At 41.6% G+C, this 23,673-nt stretch overlaps 1 protein-coding gene across 1 annotated transcript in view; it reads left to right on the top strand.

The window, feature by feature from the left end:
- Positions 1–10,048: 10,048 nt before the first annotated feature.
- mrc1a (mannose receptor, C type 1a) overlaps positions 10,049–23,673 on the top strand; it is a 50,789-nt gene continuing 37,164 nt past the window's right edge. Inside the window, exons 1-7 of the mRNA XM_084325673.1 lie at positions 10,049–10,191; positions 10,893–11,294; positions 12,637–12,810; positions 14,605–14,760; positions 15,814–15,927; positions 16,627–16,767; positions 22,227–22,409. Coding sequence (XP_084181799.1) covers positions 10,122–10,191; positions 10,893–11,294; positions 12,637–12,810; positions 14,605–14,760; positions 15,814–15,927; positions 16,627–16,767; positions 22,227–22,409 — 1,240 coding nt within the window. The 5' untranslated portion in view covers positions 10,049–10,121. The remainder of the gene's footprint in view (positions 10,192–10,892; positions 11,295–12,636; positions 12,811–14,604; positions 14,761–15,813; positions 15,928–16,626; positions 16,768–22,226; positions 22,410–23,673) is intronic.

Genomic DNA, 23,673 nt, shown 5'->3' on the forward strand with positions numbered 1-23,673 from the left:
GTATTATGTTGTATCATGAAGGCATGAAGGGGGGGGAGGGGGCATTTCTGATTATTTGATTGTCGGTAACGGCATTCGTATTCAACACTAAAAACGCTTATCAGCCCGATCGGTACAAAAGCCTTGCAGGATCAAGCTAACATTTACGTCAAATCGTCCTTACCTGCGACCGGGAGTAATCCAAAAACAATATTCCAATTTCTTGATCGCCATCTGGTACATCCAATGTCCATTTGCTCGACGGCATAATCCACCATAACATATGGATCGGGCATATTTGACGGGCTTCAATGTAACCGGCAGAAACGTTCGTCTTGCCCGACAAGGAAAAATGTAACCCGAAACCTTTGGCCATCCCACAGCCCAGGATACAATTGTAGAAGGGTGGATTATTCCTGCTTGTGGGAGTAGTAGTACACAGCCACTGGGTAGTAGGATACTATAGTATTGGACCTATAAGTACCCCCGTCTTTGGCCCGGAACGTCGTTCTGGAGGGCTTGCAGCTGGAGTGGATGGGGCCCAGGATTTACTAACCTGGGGACTGGTACTCTGGTCTCCCTCGCCTTCCAAGGCGGTCAGCAGTAGCTCCCCACACACCCTCACTCCCTCAGTACCTCCGACAGCCCTCCCACACCCAGTGACTGTCAGTTCAATAGTATTATTGGACTTCCCTTTAAGCAGTACCCTTCCTTGACCACCTGTATAGACCCTTCAAATGCTATTCTGTAAATGGGGTGTAAGGGTTAAATAATTATGCAGTCACAATATTTACCCAGAGAATAAAGTAGCAAATGGAACTCAAAGAAACAGACACACACAATGATCCCGATTAGGTCTACTTTTAGTGAAGCCTGGGCAGGTTATACATTACAACGTTAATTCTTAATATATGGCACCGGGTGCTCTTGTTATCGATGTAGGGGAAGCTCTTCCCACCATAGGCACGAGTGCTCAATACATTAAACCACCCCGCTTGTACTGGGGGAACCCAGGCATAGAACGTAGACACATTGGGAATTCAAGAATCAAACAGTCAAATAAACAAATAACAAAATAACCAATAAGAAGAAGAAAACCTAACCTAAGCCGGCTTAAATTGTTTGGGGTACCCCTTAGACACTGGTGGTTAGCGTTCACTTCAATGGACGTTGCTGTTGATACACGTGGTACTGTTAGTACTTAGCCAAGATGGCGGAGCCACTCTTGTCACTGCTCGTCCGGGTGACAAGATGGCGTCGGCGATCCCGCGAGCACAGCCAGCAGGCCGGGCGAACAGCAGGCAGTGGTTAGCTGGCGGAGCTTGCTGTTTGGCGTCCTCTGCTGGTGGGAAGAGGCGTCCTCTGCACCGTCTGGGAAACGTCCACCGCTGCTGTTGCTGGCTTGCTTCTGTCGCGCGTGCTAATACTTTGGCTACCTTAAACACAGCTAAGCTTTGGGTCTCGGCGCACCCTCCTGCTATTCAGTTACACTGTTAACGCAACGTGGCTGGCTATACCACCGGTCTCTTCAGTGCCTCGTGCCCGGTAGTCTACTCAAGTCAGACGGAGCCGTTAGCGGCATGCTACTATACCGCACACAGTAACTACTATAACCCGATAACGTTAGACGTTAGTCTCGTTAGCTCTAGACGTTAGTCCTTGGGTTCGGTTTCTTTTACTCACACACTATCGCTGATACTTCTAGGATAACCCGTCACTAGCAAGTATGTCTTATCACCCGTCGCTCGCTCCGACGGGGCTCTCCTTTACTGACTTCTTCAACGGGGCTATTCCAAAGCACACGCCCGTTGTGGCTGCGACCATTCACGGCCAAGTCCAATGCCGAAGAGAACTTCCTGTTCCCCTCGCCTCCAGGTAATTCCCTCTTCCTCGTTGCTTGCTTCTCTCCACTGCTCCACCTGCCACCACTGCCACTCCACCCCCTGCTGGCAACCTCCACTGGTCCCACGCAAGGACCGCTCCAGAAAGGTTATTTTGTTATTGCTAGTAATCCATACTGCATCTGGAGAAGAGTAGCACCTCACCTCGTCGTTAGACTGGGCGAGCTATCCAAAGGAACACTGTTAGTCTATCCAAAGGAACACTGTAAATCACACGTTATACACACACAGGGAAAGTAACAGTTAGTTAGCACTACTGAATACTTTGTAGAATATTCAGGCTGCTACACAATGTTAGAAAGGGTGCTCGATACCGCCATCTAGCGTGATGCGGCCGGTATTGCACCTACAGATGAAGCCATGAATTGTCATTGGACCACCGTTTGGGCACCGTATTAACGGTAACAATGACCAGCAGGGGTGCTCGAATACAGCTGGTGACAACGTGAGAGAATGGACAAAATGCACTGCAATGTTGTGTTCTGACCACATGTTTTGGTTAAAATACATAGTATTGTATTGTATGCCTCATTTTTTTTTAAGCCGCCGCTTTTATTATGAAATTCGTGGCCACATCCGCCTCTGTGCTTGACTTGTTCAAGTGTTTAACTTGACCGACCATTGCCCGTGTCTGAGACCATACAGTTTGCATCGATTCCTTGGCCGTGCAGACGACCAAGATATTCGCCAGAAGTGGATTAAGAATACCAACCGAAAGGAGTTTGTTCCCACTAAAAACAGCACGGTAGGTTTTGTCAGTCGACAATCTCACAATGGCTAATGTTAGCATACAGCTGCCTAGCCTAGCCAGCTGTCTAGCCTTAACATGGTAAAAACATGTCTTTAAGCTAACGTGCGGTTCTGCGGTGGTCGCACATAATAAATTAACTCATCAGTTAAAATTTGATTGATTTATAAATGTGTATCTACATGGGTGAAGATCCAGAAAGCCTTGTGCGAGAATATGTGGTATGTACATGAATCAGTGCTTATTTCTTTTCTCATTGGGGCTTGTAGTCCATGCAGAGTAAGGTCTGACCCATGACTAATTGTAACAGAAAGTATCTTCACTTTTATGTTTATATTGATGCCACTGTATGTTGAAATTTGAAATGTATTAGAAGGATAAACCCCTTGAGATATGCTATGTATGTCATAAATGTCACTATGAATTGAAAATGGGGGACCCTGATGTAAACAAGACAAACGTCTTTCTCTGGTCTGCATCCCCTTAACAATTGTATGTATTGAGCCGTACTGTATTGTACCCATTCTACAATCTGTTAAATAAAGTTTTCATTCATTCATTCATCGTTTTCGAGGGGGTCCTTAACATACAATACAAAACATACAATACAATACATAACAAAACAAAACACAGGACAACAAATACACTTATACACTGACAGACGCTCTCCCAAGCTCACCCCCACAATCCACACTGATTCCTCCCAAGAGGATCACCAATATATATATATGTTCCCTTATAAAACACATACAAAATTATAATTGTATCTGTAAACAACATGTAAGCCCTAACACAGTAAATCAATAACAGGTGCAAGTAGTCTGTAGATGAGTGAACAAAGATATCTTGAATAACCGGTAAGAAGTGAGATCTGAGTGAACTAGGCAGTTTGTTCCAATCAGCTGGTGCTTGATATTTAAAGGCAAGTCGACCAATAGCTTTGGTGGTATAGTAAAGAAAGGATGATCCGTGTGTCTTAAATTATAAGTTGAACTATATGGTGTTAAGAACTGCTTTAGATAGGGGGGATAATTAAAGTAAATACATTTGTAAACAAAAAGCAACCAATGAAAATGTCTTCTAAATTGGGGAGAAAGCCAGTTTAACAACTCAAACATAAGACAGATGTCTGTTTGTGTCAGGGCTGAGACATATAAGGTGTTAGCCCTTGTTTAACCTGTGTCTGTTTTCTACAGGGCATGGATGAAGATGTCATCAACAGGCCATCGAAGACACAACTGTGGGGATTTATGTTCTTAAAGATCATGCTTCAAGTGACGAACCAGAGAACATAGGAATTGTCCTCGAAGGCATCAAGATATTGGAAGGTCTGGATAATGGAGCATTAGCTGTTGCAATGCTGTTCGGACTGATGTATGTCTTAAACCTCAGCTACCCTTTGCAGCTCCGCTACACCTTTGAGGTAGTCCAAAAGATTTTCATGGAACTGGATGGAGGTAAACTTTCAAACAAGGCACTCGCTCTAAAAAACAGGCTCTTTCAGTGAAAGCACGGTGAAAATGTTCTTAATTGGCTAAACACTTCCAGACAGACATACAGTGACTGACAAATATGTATTCCACGCTGTTCTGATAGTCCACAATGAGTCCATTCCAAAAGGGTGCATTACCACCCGGGAGACGATAGAGGGCCGTATTTTCCCAATGGAGCTCAGAGAGAGTTTGCAGCACTGACGTGATACTAGATTGATGAAATATGAATTAAAATCGCAAATAAAAAAAGCTATATCGCGTCGTTGGCAATAAACGGTCGACATGAACAAACGACATATAGCGTTGTTGGCATTGAAAGTGTTAAGGTAGTGTAGTTTCAGTACCCATGTAAATATAATAATACACACCAGTATACTTTTCAGGTTCCAGCCCTTTACGTTTACAAATTGCAGTTCAACATACTATGTAACAGAATATAATTTGTAAACAATATTTCAAGCTAGAGCTAGTTTGTACTAGTACAGTACTACTAATGATATTCGGTTTAGCCAGACCCCTATCCAGTGTTGGCACAGTGCTAACATGGTGTGGCGAGAGGTATCACTACGTGAGACTAGCGTTGGGGACGTTGGCCAATCTACAATCACAAATGTTGCCATACAAGTTTGGACCATTGAGGCCAGGTTACTTTTTGAACCAGGGCCAGGTTACTTTTGCACTTTAAACTGGAACACTGAGCTATTTATTTTAGGTACTGTAGCATTTTTTTTTATTGTTCGTGTAAAACTTCTATTGTGGGGATTGTATTGCATGTATTCTTGTGTTTTTATATTGTATGTTTTTATACTGTATGTACTGTATGTGCTGGCACCAAGACAAATCCCAATCAACCATGTGTTGAAATGGCAATAACGTTTTCTATTCTATTAATTTACACTACTAAGAAGTGCTTCTACTTTATTCACCTGCAGTCTTTTTGAGAGTATCTCAGACGTATCTTCAGCTCTTGAATGCAGGGGAGCATAATGAAGAGTGGGTCACAATATCACTGATAGCCTGTTCAGGGCCTATTGTACTCCATTTTATAGTCTGACATTGATTGATTGGTCGGATAGATCTAACGTTAATATCACGTTAACAATCTAATGGCTAGCAAGCTCACCTGTGACATACAGTGCAAAATACAAGAGTACAATCTTAGTAGACTTTTATGAAAACAATACACAAGTTGGAACATAGTTTTGAACGTTTTATTAGTTAGTTTATTTACTGTCTTTCGAGTTTCAATGCATAATCCAGACATAGTTGCATTCCAGATCCACCCTGTTGTTGACATGTCCTTAATTCTTTGAAAACATAACGTTACTGAAATGAATAAGGAATGCAATGTTCGCTAGCTTAGCAACGTATTTTCATTCATACTGTAGCTGAGTACTGAGGCGGAGGTGACAATTTTTCAAAGTAAAAGAAAATTGCTTTTTGCGCGATGGAGAAATGCAATTTCACGGAGAGAATATGTCTGGTGGCCATATTATATACTGTATTATAGCTTACTTGAATAAACAAGTCTCCCTCCCCACTTTACCGGCGTATTTTCAATTCACAATAAACAAGTCTCTCTCAGTCTCGTGCCGTCCCAACGTTGACAGTGGCTCGCCTGTAGTGATGAGGAAGTCAACAGACCGCCGCCCGTCGACTTTGCGCCTCCTGGCGGCATAAAACAGAACAGCAGCCTGGTTTCCTAATGAATTCCAATGACGTGAGACCACGTGCGCTCGTTGCGGCAAAATGGTTAGGAAAACGAATGGCTCCATCTGTAGGCATTCTCAATGCGATTCCCAATGTTAACCCAGAGTCAGTGGGCCTGTAATGAATAGAAATATTGAATAAAATAAATAGCGATCAAATAACAAGTATACTCGTTGTTGGCATTCAACGATTGGCGGCCAATAACGAGTACAATCGTTGTTGGCAGTGAATGAGTTAAGGCACAATAATAGCAACTCAACATTTTCAATAGAAATAAATGCACCTCAGAATTAAATGTCAGCATGGCATTTAATCAGATGTGGTGACCTTCGTGGTTTTATGTGGTGTTTAAGACAACTTTTTTTCAGAAACAATGGAAAATGATAGTGGTGAAAAAATAATCGTACCTTGATTTTTGTATCAAGGCAAGAACGGCTTGGAACTGACATGTCAAAAATTATATCTTGGCAGTAATCGATAGTACAAATAAGACGTTTGACACTGAAATGAAAATGTCATTCCAGTAAGGGGCAGGAGCTAAAACAACGACATCCAATCAACCAATCGACCAAGTGAAATGATTTGAACGAGCGAGCTGTCTATCAAACCCTCTAGTGACATGCTGTTATGCACATAACACACGTACACAAGACCTGCTGCAAACACCTGCTAGCTATAGTACCTAGCTGGGCGTTGCTTTGGAGGCATCCTGATGTGTTCTGATTGGGAAGGATGTTGTTGAATTCAGTTTAAGGATTTGAAAATATTCCTAAATTAACAGAAGAAAAAAAATATCGAAGGCTAAATGCCTATATTCTCTTTTGTCCTAAACTAATTTACCGTACTTTTCGCACTATAAGCCGCACCTGAGTATAAGCCGCAGCAGCTAAATTGAACGATGTGTACATATATAAGCCGCACTGGACTATAAGCCGCAGCCCGCAGGTGTTTTAATGTTTAATTACCATATGTAATTAGCATTGGGACACAATACTGTCGGACAAATAACAATAATTAACTCATTTACAAGTTGTATTAAGTTTAGCAAATAAGGGAACAGATAAATAACATTTCAATGCAGTCAAAAAAGCAATATTTAGATTTTTACATTTTCGGGTTTGGTCACGTGAGTCACATATAAGCCGCACTTTTATATAAGCCGCAGGGTCGAAAAATGGGGGAAAAAGCCGCGGCTTATAGTAGTTTGTATATAAGTAGTTTGAGATATCAGGATTTGCCCCTTTGGCTGGGGTACAGGGTTAAGCTACTCCTGCTTTGTTTTATCAAGACATAGTGAGAGAATCTTGAGTTAAAGGTCCAATCAGTGATCCACCAGTAAAAATGTTAACTAGGAATAGAGACATGTTTTTATTATCTAGCTGATGCTGTGCTCTTGATGCAAGGACCAACATCAGACAACAGGTAAAAGTTTGAAATCGTATTTGCTGTATTTTAGGGTTGTAATATATATACATTTGTAAAACCTGCTGTACATTTTGATTTATGATGGACAGGAACGTTCCAGATAGCATATTTTCATAACTCTTTCAGAATGTATTTGAATATAACCCTCATTTCTATGGTAAAAAAAAAACCACCTTCCTGATCTTGAAGCTGGAATTGAAGTGAAATGGTCCTGGACAAATTTTCCCTCCCTCTCTCCTGAACACAAGGAGAGAGGAAGCACAGAATGGAGTGTATTCCGTGATAACACAGCCAATATTAACGAATACACCGAAACGGTGATTGACTATGTCTGTACTCAGGTAGAAGTAATAATCCCCACCACCAAAATTAATATCTACCCAAATCAAAAGCCCTGGGTAGACAAATCCGTCCGTGAGGCTCTGAAAGTGCGCACATCAGCATACAACACCGGGCTGGTGACAGGCAACATGGAAGAACACAAGATGGCAAGATACAACGTCAGGAGAGCAGTAATAGAGGCAAAACGGCGTTACAGGGATAAAGTTGAACTTCAGTTTGAACAGGCTGACTCTAGAGGCATGTGGCAGGGCCTCAGAACAATGACAGACTACAAAGGAACCCCCCTCAAACTGAACAGTGACATCTCCTTAGCAAATGATCTCAACTCCTTCTATGCGAGGTTTGAGGCTGTGAACAACAACACCAGCCTACAAACCACGGCAATGGGGGGGGGGGGGGTCTGCTGATGGAGACTCAGTGTTCAGGGTAACAGAGCATGAGGTGAGACGGATCTTTAAAAAAGTGGATATCAGGAAGGCAGCAGGACCGGACGGCATCCCCGGCCGCGTCCTAAAAGTCTGTGCCGACCAACTGGCCCCGGTATTCACTGACATCTTCAACCTGTCCTTGGAACAGGCCGTCATCCCCACCTGTCTGAAGAAGTCCACCATCATCCCTGTACCCAAAAAATCTACGCCCGCTTGCCTCAACGACTACCGCCCTGTAGCCCTCACCTCCATAGCCATGAAGTGCTTTGAGAAGCTAGTGAAGGGCTACATCTGTTCCTCCCTCCCCATCAACCTGGACCCTCTGCAATTTGCATATCGCCCCAACAGGTCCACGGAGGACGCCATAGCCCATGTGCTGCACACAGCAGCATCACATCTGGACAAGAGGCAGGGGAACTATGTGAGAATGCTGTTCATCGACTACAGCTCAGCATTCAATACCATAGTCCCCTCCAAACTCATAGCCAAGCTCAGGGACCTGGGCTTGAACTATGACCTGTGCCAGTGGGTCCTGGACTTCCTGACGGGCAGACCCCAGGTGGTAAGAGCCGGCAACTGCACCTCCTCATCCATCACGCTCAACATAGGGGCCCCCCAGGGCTGTGTTCTGAGCCCCCTCCTCTACTCCCTGTACACACATGACTGCGTAGCACAGCGGAACAACAACACCATCATCAAATTTGCTGATGACACAGTAGTGGTGGGCCTGATCTCTGCCAACGACGAAAGGGCCTACCTGGAAGAGGTAGAGAACCTGTCACAGTGGTGTCAGGAGAACTGCCTCTCCCTGAACGTCAGCAAAACAAAAGAGATGATTGTGGACTTCAGGAGGTCGGGGGTCAAGGACTACAGCCCCCTCAGCATCGACGGGGCACCAGTTGAGAGAGTGAACAGTTTCAAGTACCTCGGAGCCCACATATCCGAGGACTTGACATGGACCACACACATTGACAGTGTTGTGAAGAAGGCACGACAACGCCTCTACTTCCTCAGGCGCCTAAGGAAGTTCCAAGTCAGTCAGAAGATCCTTAGGAACTTCTACTCATGTACAATAGAGAGCATCCTGACCGGCAACATCACCTCCTGGTTTGGGAATAGCACTGCAAAAGACCGTAGCAGACTACAAAGAGTGACACGTTCAGCCGAACGCACAATTAGAGGGGGGCTTCCCACCCTCCAGAACATTTACAACAAGCGGTGCAAGGGGAAGGCTAAGAGAATTATTAAGGACTCGAGCCACCCGAACAACTGCCTCTTTGAACTGCTGCCGTCAGGCAAGCGATACCGGAGTCTTATGGCGAGCACAGAAAGACTCAGAAGGAGCTTCTATCCCCAGGCCATCAGGCTGCTAAACGAACAATAATCGCTAAACGAACAATAATCACTATGCAACAACCATCAAATGCACACAGCACACACACCCACACGCACACACTCACTCAAACAAACAACACACTGCAGCACCCACTCTCCACACTTTAGATCACACAAACACACTTACACTTTATATTTATTGATAAAGGATTTGCACTACAACTCGTACACCTACTGTGAATTGTACCTAAACTGCACCTCGTCCATTTATGCCTTGCACTATATAGTATTGTATATTAGTACACTGCACAGTATTGTATATTGTATGGTAACTACGTCTACGAACATTGTACATATGTCTAAACTGAACACTGTGACCTCTTTTTTTACTTCTAATTTTTACTATGTTTTTATTTCATACTTATCTTGTCATGCACAGTCTCTGGAGCGCAACAGTAAGAAGCATTTTGTACAAAAGTATTCTGTACTTCTGTATGACAACTATTAAAGAAACTTGAAACTTGAAACTTGAAACACGTGGAAATTGCTGTCATTTGTCCAAACCTCACCAAACCATGTGACAGGATATATACATCAGTGGGATTAAGAGGGGAAAGCACAATGTCTCTTCTCTCATTGTTGCTCTGACACCTCAGCACACAAGAAGACCCCCCCCCCCCTCTCTCTCCCAGGACCGGACGAGTAACATGCTACACACCATCATCACAACTTGAGAAAAGTAAACTAGGCAAACGGAATAATGGCACCCCGTCCATCCTTCGCTGTTCTTCTCTGTCTCCTGCAGATCCTCCACAGCACGGCTGAAATAGGTATGTTTTATTATTATTGTTTCTGCATAGGAGTGTTCCCTTACTTTTCATTTGGATGCAAATGATAGTGTGAGAGTAAAACCCCCCTCGAGCATTAATTAATTAATTACCCGAGAACACTTCATCGCTTTCAGAGGTAGGAGATTTCGGCCGGATTTATGCAGTGGTGGAAGAAGTACACAGTTCCTTTATTTAAGTGAAAGTATAAATACCCTGATAAAATAGTACTCTGGTAAAGGTAGAAGTCCTCCATTCAAAATTCAAGTAGAGAAGTATTTGCTATTGAATGTACTTATGTATCTAGAGTAAAAGTATGCATTCTACATGACATTTGTGTATTCCAGTGCTTGGGAGCATTCAATCTTCTATCCATTGACCTCTACATTAAGTGGTATGCGGTCCAGTTATGCAGCTCTGATTACATCCTCTTAAGATTTGCAGGCTTCAAATGTGAAAGTACATAATCTTCATAAATCTTTGCCATCTTTTCTATGCAACATCTTTTTCTTCAAAGTAACTCGAAACTGATGGGTTCAGATGAATGTAGTGGACCTCAAAATTGAAACGTTCCACCACTGAATTTATATTTGTCTAAATCTGTTTATTAGTGTTTGTTTTCAATCTTGCGTTTGTAAATTGCTCCATGTGAGAGTATCGCATGAGATGGATTAGTCACCACAGCTGTCTGTGTTCTGTTGCAGACAGCGGCTCCTTCCTGATCTACAATGAAAACCACAACAAGTGCATGAATGTGGAGAGTGCCACCTCGGTGACGGTGGCCCGTTGCAACCCACAAGCTAAAGGCCAGCAGTTCCGCTGGGCCTCCGAGTCGCGTGTCCTCAGCCTGTCCCTCAAGCTGTGTCTTGGTGCCCAGGAGGTCAAGGACTGGGTGAAGGTGCTGCTCTACCCCTGCGACGAGAATAGCATACTGCAGCACTGGCAGTGCAAGAACGAGACTCTCTTTGGCCTGAAAAACCAGGACCTGCATCTCAACTGGGGCAACCGAAACGAGAGGAGCATAATGATCTACCAGGGCTCTGGCCTCTGGAGCCGCTGGAGGATCTATGGCACTCGGGGAGACCTTTGCTCCAAAGGATACCAAGGTAGGGATCGCAGTTCACCGGGCCTCATGCATGAAATGTTCTCACACACAAATGCGTTCTTGTTTTTTTATCCCTCAAGTTAGTCTTACAGACAGAAAGTAAAACCTAATGGCTATTTGTAATTCCTTGCCCCTTGTAGGCCTCTTTAACTGGCATTCACCCAGGATTGCAAAGACATTAGTGTTTGCTGTCTAAATCTTGGGGTTACGTAGGCTCTACATCCTCTCTATGAGACGAGCTTGAGGAAACTCCACAAGTGTTTAAAGACAAATCTATGCGTGAGGAAATTTCATGAATGAGGACCAATGTCACTACAGATAGGTATGTAGAGAGACTATACGTAAAGAACCCATGACCAGTTTGGATGATTCTGGTTATATTAACACTCATAGTATGTTTATTTACTGTCAGTTTAGCTTTCAACAGCTTTCAGTCTGCTTTTGCGGTTTAGCTGTTTGGCATTGACAGCATTGGTGCCTGACGAGGCAAAAACATAGCTTGCAATAAAACAAAATCTTGTGTGCAGGTTCTAATTGTCTCTTCTAATTGTCTAATACATTTATGACTCTAATTAATATTTTGTAACAACCTTATAGTGAGTAATCATTGCTTATTTTGCTATCTTCTTATCCTAAAACCAAAACACCTACTACCACTACCGGCATTCTGAAATAAATAGTATATTCAAAAGATGGTTTGTTAATTCAAATTCAAATAAATTAATCATTAGTAGAACACTACCGACTATGATATGTCTTTATAAGTAAATCCAAGATAGGAGTTTTTTTTTTTTTTTTTTACATGTCTTTGTATAGTAAATGTGTAAACTTTTGTAAAATTGTAGGCCATATACAACAGTTAAACAGTAATTGTTTAACTGTAGACTGGTTTTCCATCTTAAAAATTGTGTCCCAGGGACCCAATTTTTTCTCTCTTGTGTTAGTCAGTTATGAAAGTATTAATTAATTCAATCTTTATTTAATCTTGATAGATAATTGAGGCCAAGTGTGAGTACACACACAATAAACATACAATGCATGCAAAAAAGTATACAAGAAAAAGAAAGAAAAGAAAATAGCAATCAATTAATTAAAATAAACTGCAGACTGTGGTGGAATGGCTGGTGATTTGGGATTTCAACTAACCAGTACCAGTGCAAATGTCCTCTCCCGACTACAGAAAGCAGCAAACTCTGTTATGTCAATGAATATCAATCTGTATTTGTACCTACTACCAGAAGTGTTTACAGTAGTTTATTGATACATACAGTGATCGACAAATGCTTATTTCTTTGTTCAAATTAATTGTTGATATTGCTCACAAATGTATTTCCCCCCCTCAGAGGTTTTCACAATTGGAGGCAATTCCTATGGAAACCCTTGCCAATTTCCCTTCAAATATGGGGAGAACTGGTATGCAGAATGTACACTGGAGGGGCGATCAGACGGACAGCTCTGGTGTGCAACAGCGACAGACTACAATGAGGAGAAAAAGTGGGGCTTCTGTCCCACCAGATGTAAGTCCTCCTGTCTTGACTCCATAGATGTTTCTATACCAATGTACTAATTGGCCATAAATACCTGTTGATAAGCATGTTCTTTGTTATAAGTGTTAAATAGCTCTACATACCGACAGCCATCACTGATATAAAGTGTTTGGTCGGTAACATGGGTCTCCCTGTCCCTCTGCTCTGCAGTAAATTGAAAATAATGTTTCTGGTATCCCTTCCCACTTTATCCAATCAGGAGAGAGAACCCTAGATATTTTTACTTATTTCAAGAAGTCTTGCCAAGTAAAATCTACTGGCAGATTATTTAAATAGTTTGAAGCACATATTTGTTTTTATTTCTTATTCTTGTCAGACCACTTTTGCAGCGTGGAGTTTTGATGAAGTGGGAAGGGTTACCAGAAAATGTATTTTTGTGTTTACTGCAGAGCAGGAGGGACTGGGAGACCCATGTTACTGACCAGACACTCGTATCAGTGATGGTTGTCGGAGTGTAGAGCTATTATTTTAACATGTAGACCACTTATTTTAACAAACAAAGAAATACAACTTACAGCACCTTTAATGAAGCTTCGCCTTTTACACAGCCTGGTTTTGAGAGATAATTGTATAACAGGCTGCCTTCAAGTCTGAATGCCCGTATCAACAGAAAACCATACCCATTGACATGTACAGGACTAAGCCAAAAAGCTAAAACAAAAAATTTATTAAAAAAAAAAAAAAGCCTGTGATATTGCTGGTTCATTAAAACATCATGGAATCCTTTAATTATCCTGTTTTTCTGTGATCTCTCTGGGGGCCATCATTCACGAGGCCAATGCTGACCAGGCCTGGTTTCTGACACCCCCCCCCCCCCACACACACACCTCCCTCCCTCTCAACCCAGCAGAAAAACACTTCCACTTCCTGTCTTTCGAATTTGTCAACACAGCACTGTCTTTCTTTTCCTCTCTTCACGGCTCTGTCTTTTCCCTGACACTGCTCAAAAACTGAAACAGGAAAGGAGCAGTAAAAGACAGGAAGGCCCCTTTCACTATAGTTTCTCCCAAAATTCCACAGCAGTCAATAGATAGAGGGAGACACTTGGGAACCATGTGTTGTGTGAAATCTGCAGCACACTGTAAACCAAGCTTCCAACTCCTCCAAACACAGTTACAACAAGACTTTAGATTATTTTGGCCCGTCTCCAGCCATGAGTGTGTTTATTAGTGACATACTGAGACTCTTTATTAACCCTTGTGTGGTGTTCAGGTCTGTGGGACCCGCTTTCAATGTTTACTAAAAGATAAATGATACAATTCATAATTTATTTCATTGGCCTCTGCTAATTTTCTGTGAAAAACATAAAAAAATAACACATTTTCATTGAGTGCACACCCTACACCCTACACCCTACACATTCATATTACATACGTGGTATTCGGGTCCACTGGAAATCATAGGTGAAAACATTAAATTTGATCACAAACACCTAACAGCACTTTTATTGATAAATGTGATCTACAGTAGCAGGGGTAAATGGCAAATAGTAATAGCAAATATGCTGTCTGGATTGCTTGTAATTAAGATAAAGTTAACATCTATTAAGTATCTTTACGTTCATTGTTTTAAAATCCCAATAAAGTTGTGGGTCCACCAGACATTGGGTGAGTAACACACAATGGTTAATGACACCCTTTATTAATCACATTGTTAACCCTAACCCAATCAGATTGTTGGAAAATGTTATCTAATCAAAATGTTATCACTCTATTCTTCATCACAACTTCTGGACTTGCTCCTCCTTCCATCACACCACACCAGCCTCCTCGGGCTGGGACAGTGACCCTGTGACGGGCACCGAGTACCAGAGGAACACACAGTCAGTGTTGACCTGGCACCAGGCCAGGAAGAGCTGCCAGCAGCAGGGCGCCGACCTCCTCAGCATCGTGGAGCTCCACGAGCAGACCTACATCTCAGGTAGCTAACCCGACAATCTCCTAGAACCACTTGTTTGCACAGAACGCTGTGAGAAATGGATCCTTGCTCTTCACTTCACTGTGTCGCCAGTGGTGGAAGAAGTACACAGTTCCTTTACTTAAGTAAAAGTAGAAATACCCAGATAAATCAGTACTCCATTCTGTAAAAGTCCTCCATTCAAATTCTACTTAAGTAAAAGTGGAGAAGTATTTGCTATTGAATGTACTTGAGTATCTAAAGTAAAAGTACACATTCAACATGATGTTTGTGTAATCCAGTGCTTGGGAGCGTTCGACCCTCAATCCATTGACCTCTACAGGTTATGTTAAAGTGGTATGTGGTCCAGTTATGCTGCTCTGATTACATCCTCTTGAAGTTTGCAGACTTCAAATGTGAAATTATATAATCTTCATACAGTTTTGCCATGTTTTTTTATGCAAAATCCTTTTCTTTAAAGTAACTAGTAACTGATAGGTTCAGATAAATGTAGTGGAGTAAAAAAGTACAATATTTCCATTGAAATGTATTGAAGTAAAAGTATAAAGTTAAAAAATAAATAATAAATACTCACTAAAGTACAGTACTTGAGTAATTACTTTCCACCACTGTGTGTCACTCTTGTACAACCTTGTTGACACTCGCTCAACTGACATTGATCGTCTCCTGCCATTGACACATTATAATACAGCAATGGGAAAGTGCACCAAACGACTGTTTTATGACATCTGATAGTGCTGGGTATCATGGCTGTATTGGTATTGTAAACATGGTGTTGATATCAGATTGGATGGAAGGCATCAACATAGTATTGAGTTATGAAATTGCTTTGAATTGCTGAATGCACACGTAAAATGTACTTCAGTTCAACAAAGAAAGGTATTGAGAAAAAAACAAGTATAATTTTAGAGCCTGTATCAAGTCTGAAGTAACTGGTATCAGTATCAGTATAATTTCCACTGATACTGTACCTAATGTAGCCCTAAGGACAGACTGAGTGAAATAACTGTGTTGACTGTGTTATTGACTGTGTTGTTGACTGTGGTATTGACACAGGACTGACCAGTATCCTTGGCACTTCTCTGTGGATTGGACTCAACAGCCTGGACTTTGAAAGTGGATGGCAGTGGAGTAATGGAAACCCGTTCAGATATTTAAACTGGGGCCCAGGTTAGTAAAGGACTCCACTGTATTATATTGTACTACGACATTAAGAACAATGTACAGTTTCCTCCCCCTCGTACGTATATCTTTTCTGTTAGGATCTCTGTTTAACAGTACTGTATATTTGCATATCTTGTATGTCACAAATGTAACAGTACTGTATACCTGTATGTCATGTATGTCAGAAATGTCATGATATATATCTGTATGTTGCGTATGTCATTAATGCCATTATGAATTGAAAATGGGGGACCCTGATGTAAACAAGATGAAAGTCTTTCTCTGGTCTGCATCCCCTTAACTCATTCGTTTCCTGGGATTACTAAGAATCACCAAAACTATACTCATATTCAAAACGGTATAAAACGGAAATGTACGGATGAAAAAACAATCTGTTTTGTGCATGTTGACTGGAAGCAACTCACTGACAATCGACGGGTGTATTAGACCCATAGCTATAATATAAGATATATTTTAAGCACTCGCAAATCTCGCAGTCTCCCCATTGATTAAAGCGATGGCGTTCTAGCGCCCCCTGGCGCCCCGACCCCTGGCGCTGATTGAGTTAACAATTGTGTGTATTGAGCCGTACTGTATTGTACCCATGCTGCAATCTGTTAATAAAGTTTTCAATCAATCAATCAATCAACAAAATGTGAACGTGTGTATGAATAAATTAATGGATGTTTTTCTTTTTCTCAAAAGGCCATCCGTCACCTGAACCTGGGGTCAGCTGTGCAGTCCTGAACGCTGGCAAAGCCTCCAAATGGGAGAGTGATTCTTGTACTAAGAAACTCGGCTACATATGTCGCAAAGGAAATGCTACCAGTCTGCCTGCTGCTATAGGTAAACACATTCTAACGACCACGGACACCTGGACACACTAACCCTTGGCGTTTGACCGCTTGGCGCTGCCGCCTGCAAGGCTGCGACATGGGTTCGATTCCCGGTTGCCCCCTGAATTCGCTACATTGATGTCAGAAGTGGGATGGTGGACCGTGAGACCATCAGAAGCATAGATATATATAACTAGATGGGGCAAGGCTCCAGCGTAGTTCACCGGCGGCCATCTTGTCACAGGCAGCACGCCCACTCATAACATGAATGTCTATGGTGTATGTACTATTGAAATAACCATAGCTTGCAAAATGTTCAACCGATTTACAAACAGTTTGGTTTATTACAAATGTTATTAACGTGGCTATGATTCAGGATGCTTGGACATGTTGAAATGATTTTGTCCATTATAAGTATGCAGAATGATAACTGCATCTCTGACGTTTATAACAAACCAAACCGTTTGAAAATCGGTTGAAAATGTTGCAAGCTATGGTTATTTCAATAGTACATGCACCATAGACATTCATGTTATGAGTGGGCGTGATGCCTGTGGCAAGATGGCCGCCATGTGGCAACGTCGGTCTCCATTGGCCAGCAGCGTGGGTGACAGGGGCGGAGCTAGGGGGTGGCTACTGGGGCTCAAGCCCCGAATGTTTTCTGAAAAGCCCAGAATCTATTTAAAAAAAAATAAAAAAAATAAAAAAAATGATTTTTTTTTTTTTTTCTTTTTGACAATTCATCATTGTTACATGAAAATATGTTTGCACCAGATTTAGCAGAAGCTAATTTCCATCTGTGGTCTATCCAGCTGCTAACTGTATTTGAGTGAGTTAAGTCTTGGTGTCATGGTAGACTCAGACCTAAGCTTTAAATCACAATCAACAAGTTGACAAAAACTTAATTCTTCCACCTTAGAAACATAGCTAAAGTACGGCCATTTATAAATCAAAAGGACGCTGAAAACCAGATCCATGCCTTTATCTCAAGCCAACTCGACTACTGTAATGCACTCCTTACCGGCCTCCCGAAAAAATACGATGATAACTATTTTATTGCAATGCACTATTGCATTATTTTATTCTATTTTACTAACTATTTTATTGCACTGCACTATTTTACTTTGTATCAGTGAATCATAGACGCCTGGCCATAAGAGCATTCGGAGCATCTCTGCTCTCCCACTATTGAACTTGGGGGAGCAAAGGTATGCTCTTGCTCCACCACTTTTTGATCATATGAAAAATATGATATATCCCCCCCCCCCAATATATAAATCTAACCATAACTACGTTATGGTTAACTGAGTTTTATAGTGAAAAGAGCAGCTTTATTGGTCAAGATTGAAGGCTCTATATTGCAGGAAATTGCACGTACAGGTTAATTAAATTTAAAAAAAATCTGCCGTGGAGGGGGTCGTGTCTGACCCCCTCCAAACCACCCCTTGCCTGAAAAAAAAAAAAAAACTATAAAAAACTATAAAAAAAAAAGAAAAAAAATATTGAAAAAAAAAAAAAAAAAAAAGGGGGGGCACCTATCTGGGCTAAGCCCCGTATCTCCTATAATCCTAAATCCGCCCCTGGTGGGTGAGTCATCTAGATGTGCACCCAGAGGCGTGAAGGAGCTGATATGGAACGCACTTCCCCGAAGAAGGGGATAGTGTAATGACCACAGATGCCTAGACTCACTAACCCTTGGCTAACGGGTCACACCCTTTAGTTGACCGGTTGCGCTCCCGCCTGTGCTGTGGTCTGTGTGACACAGATTAGATTCCCGGTGTAACAAATGTGCCTAATATATTTGTGTTATTATTTAGTTGCAGTGCAATGTTTTGGTCACTAAGTGGCACTCCTTGTTTGTACTTGATGTAGCAACAGGTTTAATTTGATTTAATTTGAGCCAGTGACTCATTTCACTTCCTGTCTACCTGCCGTCCGACACAACATCAAACAACAATATTGTCTTCTCTAGTAACTATGTGGCTTGTGTCTGTAATGTCGATCTACATGTATGTTGAGAGAATATAGAGCCGTATGACCAGGGCCCTATTCCCCGTACCTGGGCCCCGTTCCTTGTACCTGGATAACTGAGTTAGCCGGATAACTTTAACTGGATAACTGTGTTAGCCGGACTTTCCGGTTCCCCGTACGTGGATTTTCCAAATCACCATGACAACAGATCCAAAAGTTTGAGCCTGGTCGAAAGCAGAGTTTAAGTTCAAGTTAGCCTGAACCATCGCCACGCCCCCGCAAAGAAGTGACAGCCCGTTTCCTGAAACTATTCCCACAGTCTACGATCTGCATTATACCATTCTGAATTACGTTTTTGTGCTCCATTCTTCCAGAGGGGGCTTTTGAAATGTAAAATAGACCCAAAATGCTGATACTAAATTCACTTTGTCCTAAATAATGCACGTTATATATACCGTGGCGCTCGCTCGTGCGATGTACACATTATGTGGTTATTTTAATTGTAACTGGGATTAAGATGTCTGATGAGATGCGCTGTTTGACGGATTTGAGAAATTGAATGAGCCGTTGACGTCACATTAATGAATGAGGATAAAGAGATAAACTTCATTCAAAACAAAGGATATTCTAAACACGGGTCTCTCGTTCATTAATGTATAAACAATGAATTTATCCCATCTGGCACAGTGGTGCAGCGGTAGTGCTCAAGCCTGCCAACCCAGCGACCGGGGTTCAAAACCTGGTGTTTCCAATATGATTTTTTTGAATATAATATTAATGATTATACGCCAAAGTAGCCTGGTTTTAAGTTAAAATATTATAAATCTACATGCATTGAGGATGTCATTCTTTATATAGCTCTCAACGTGCACCAAATTGAATTATTCCTATATTGCAAAAAGAAGGAAAAGACTAGGGTCTCGAACCCCGGTCGTCTGCGTGATAGTCAAAACAACAACCCGTTAGACCACATTGGAGATAAGTTAAAGATCGACTATACATCAATCAATGGGTAAGAGAGCCGTATCGTAATTCTGTATAAGTTTAACTAATTATTTTCGCTAGCAAGATCTCATTTGATTATTCAATCCAGCAGGCAAGTTTAAAGAAATATAATCTGATTGATTGAGGTAATGAGGGACTTAAAATTAGCCTATAGATAACGCATTTAACTTGTCGGCGAGGCGATTGAGCCGTATTGCAATCTGTCAATAAAGTTTTATATCAATTAATCAATCAATGCCGTTAGAGAATCAGGATCTCTGCCATCGATACGTGCTGGCTTTTCGCCTGAAGCGGCCGCGCGCATTTAGCCTGAGTCGCAAGTCTGGCTTGAGTTAACGAGACTGAATCCACCTTCGAGGAACAGGAAAATCCCGGCTTCGAACATCGGGTTAACTGAAGCTGGATAATGACATCTTGATCGACTTAGTTGAACCAGGTACAAGAAACAGGGCCCTGGTTCAACTAAGTCGATCAAGAGTCACATTATCCAGATTCAGTTAACCCGATGTTTGAAGCCGGGATTTTCCTGTTCCTCGAAGGTGGATTCAGTCTCGTTAACTCAAACCAGACTTGAGACCCAGGATAAGTGCGCGCGGCCGCTCCAGTTGAAAAGCCAGCACGTATCGATAGCAGAGATCCTGATTCTCTAGCGGCATTGATTGATTAATTGATTTAAAACTTTATTAACATATTGCAGTACGGCTCAATCGCCTCGCCGACAAGTTAAATGCGTTATCTATAGGCTAATTTTAAGTCCCTCATTACCTCAATCAATCAGATTATATTCCTTTAAACTTGCCTGCTGGATTGAATAATCAAATGAGATCTTGCTAGCGAAAATAATTAGTTAAACTGTTATACAGAATAACGATACGGCTCTCTTACCCATTGATTGATGTATGGTCGATCTTTTACTTATCTCCACTGTGGTGTAACAGGTTCTTCTTTTGACTTTCACGCAGACGACCGGGGTTCGAAACCTAGTCTTTTCCTTCTCTTTGCAATGTAGGAATAATTCAATTTGGTGCACGTTGAGAGCTATATAAAGAATGACATCCTCAATGCATGTAGATTTATAATATTTTAACTTAAAACTAGGCTACTTCTGCGTATAATCATTAATATTATATTCCAAAAAATTATATTGGAAACACTGGGTTTCGATCACCGGTCGCCGGGTTGCCAGGATTGAGCACTACCGCTGCGCCACTGTGCCAGATGGGATAAATGGGATTCACATTTGCAATGCTGCGCGTTGTTAAAATAACCACATAATGTGTACATCGCACCGAGCGAGCGCCACGGTATATAACGTGCATTATTTAGGACAAAGTGAATTTAGTATCAGCATTTTGGGTCTATTTTACATTTCAAAAGCCCCCTCTGGAAGAATGGAGCACAAAAACGTAATTCAGAATGGTATAATGCAGATCGTAGACTGTGGGAATAATTTCAGGAAACGGGCTGTCATTTCTTTGCGGGGGCGTGGCGATGGTTCATCCGGCTAACTTGAACTTAAACCCTGCTCTTGACCAGGCTCAAACTTTTTGATCTGTTGTCATGGTGATTTAGACAATCCAGCTTCGGGGAACAGGAAGGTCCGGCTTAAGTCAGACTTGACCGAAAGTTATCCGGCTAACTCAGTTATCCAGGTACGGGGAACGGGGCCCTGGCATCGTATGGTCATAAGCCTACAGTAACAGTATATTTTGATAACAAATGGGTGCGAAATCCCAACAGCGCCAACGTCTGAGTAGCTCTTTGCTACGCTAAGCTATCCTGGTGTAATTATTTAAATCGGACAGCCAGACACGTTACCCCGGCTGCCCCCTAAATTCGCTACACATATCATTATCATCACAATAATTATAGTGGAACAGTCTGGAGTTAGAGCTAAAACAGAGTACAAACATAAATCAGTTTAAAAAGATGTACACATTTTTTTTCTTAAATAGGTATCTGGAAGAGGAAGTGTGTTGATTGGGAGTATGTGTAAGAAATTGTGTATATTATATGGTATTTATTTAGTATATATGTATATTTATATAAATGTATTGGATTATATAGAGATGCAGCATTTATACATATAATTAACAATATAATAAAATCATATAATTTGTGATGAATAGTTAAAAAGGGGTAGGAATAAAACATTTAAAAAGTGTATACTTCCTACTCCTTTTTCGAACAGGGTATGATTTGTTTATCTGTTTCTCTTTTTGTTGTCTTTTTTTTATGTATAATTATGTCAAATTAACAGATATATCTTTGTTTGTATACTTCGGTCTCTTCGAAAATAAAAAGTCTTTCATTCATTCATTCATTCATTCATTCATTCATTCATTCATTCATTCATTCATTCATTCATACTTTAATACAACATAACAGTTTCATAGTGTTTAATAAAAAAAATTATATATATATAATAATAACCTCCCAGTTAGTTATCTTCCTTTAACTTTCTATCTATTTAACTAACTAATCTATTCACAGGCAATGACCAGCCCAGCTTCTGCCCCAGTCACTGGGTCCCGTATGCAGGTCACTGTTACTACCTGGTGCGTGCCAAGAAGATGTGGAGCGAAGCCTTGGCTGCTTGCCACAAAGAAGGTGGAGACTTGGCCAGCATCCACAATATAGAGGAACAGAGTTTCGTCATATCCCAGTCTGGATACTGTGAGTGTAAAACATTTATAAATGAAAAAGTCATATTATACATTGATTTCACGGATCTATTTACATCTATGTAAGGTTAACCCACTACATAGTCTGTAGTGTGGTAGTGAAAGCATTAACCCTTTGTAGTGTGGTAGTGAAACGGTGGGGAATTGGCTCATAGTCTTTTCCAGAGTGAGACAATAAGATACCAGTTTAGATACCAGAAAGCTACTGTATCTATCTGCACGCTAGCGGCTAGCCTAGCTTAGCACAATGAATGGAATCAGACAGTACCGGTTAGCCTAGGCGTTGACCTCTCCCGGAGTTTAAGCTATGCTACCGATACCGTCCGTTTCCATTCATTGTGTTAAGCTAGGCTAGCATGCAGTCGGATACAGTAGCTTTCTACTGAACACACAGAGAGGAAACCAGTATCTATATCTTATTGTCTGACTCTGGAGAAGACGGTAAGTTAATTTTCCATAATGTTGCCGTGTTCCTTTAAGCATTTAAGAAACACTCAATGATACTAAGATTTAAATAGTGTTTTTTATGTCAAATTACAATAATCATGGGCGCCAGGGTGGTGCACCACGTCACTGCACTGCAGACCTACGCAGTCGACCCGGGTTCGTCTCCCGAATCCGACGTACATTTGCTGCATGTCTTTCCCCCCATATCTTCTCCCGACCTTCCTCTCTCTGCTCTCTGTCGGTCATGTCTGACCAGGAAAAAGCTGTAAAAATGCACACAAATAAAAAAAAAACAATAATCATGAACCACAGAAATATACACATCCCACCCTCTATATCTCAGCACAGGAGCCCCCCAAGGCTGCATCCTTTCACTCTGGCTTTTCTCCCTATACACCAACCTGCTCATATCCCTCCACAACTCCGTCAAAATCTACAAATATGCAGATGACACAACCTTCATAGGCCTCATCACAGACAACAATGAAACAGAATACTGTACACAGATCAACCATACAGTCACCTGGTGCACAGACAATAACCTCCTCCTCAACTCATCAAAAACCCAATAACTCATCATCGACTTCAGACACCAGCCAAACCCCAAAACCCCCATATCCATCTCCGGCAAACCCATAATCACCACAGACTCCTTCAAATGTCTTGGCACCCACATAAGCAACAATCTCAAAATGGAAAACCAACACAGACCACATCCACAAAAAAGCCAATCAGACTCTTCTTCCTCCGCCAGCTCAAAAAATACAGAATCAGAAAAAATCTCCTGTTCCGTTTTTACCAGGCCATTA

This window comes from Notolepis coatsorum, assembly GCF_963971535.1.
Source record: "Notolepis coatsorum genome assembly, chromosome: 12".
In the NCBI taxonomy this organism is placed as follows: domain Eukaryota; kingdom Metazoa; phylum Chordata; class Actinopteri; order Aulopiformes; family Paralepididae; genus Notolepis; species Notolepis coatsorum.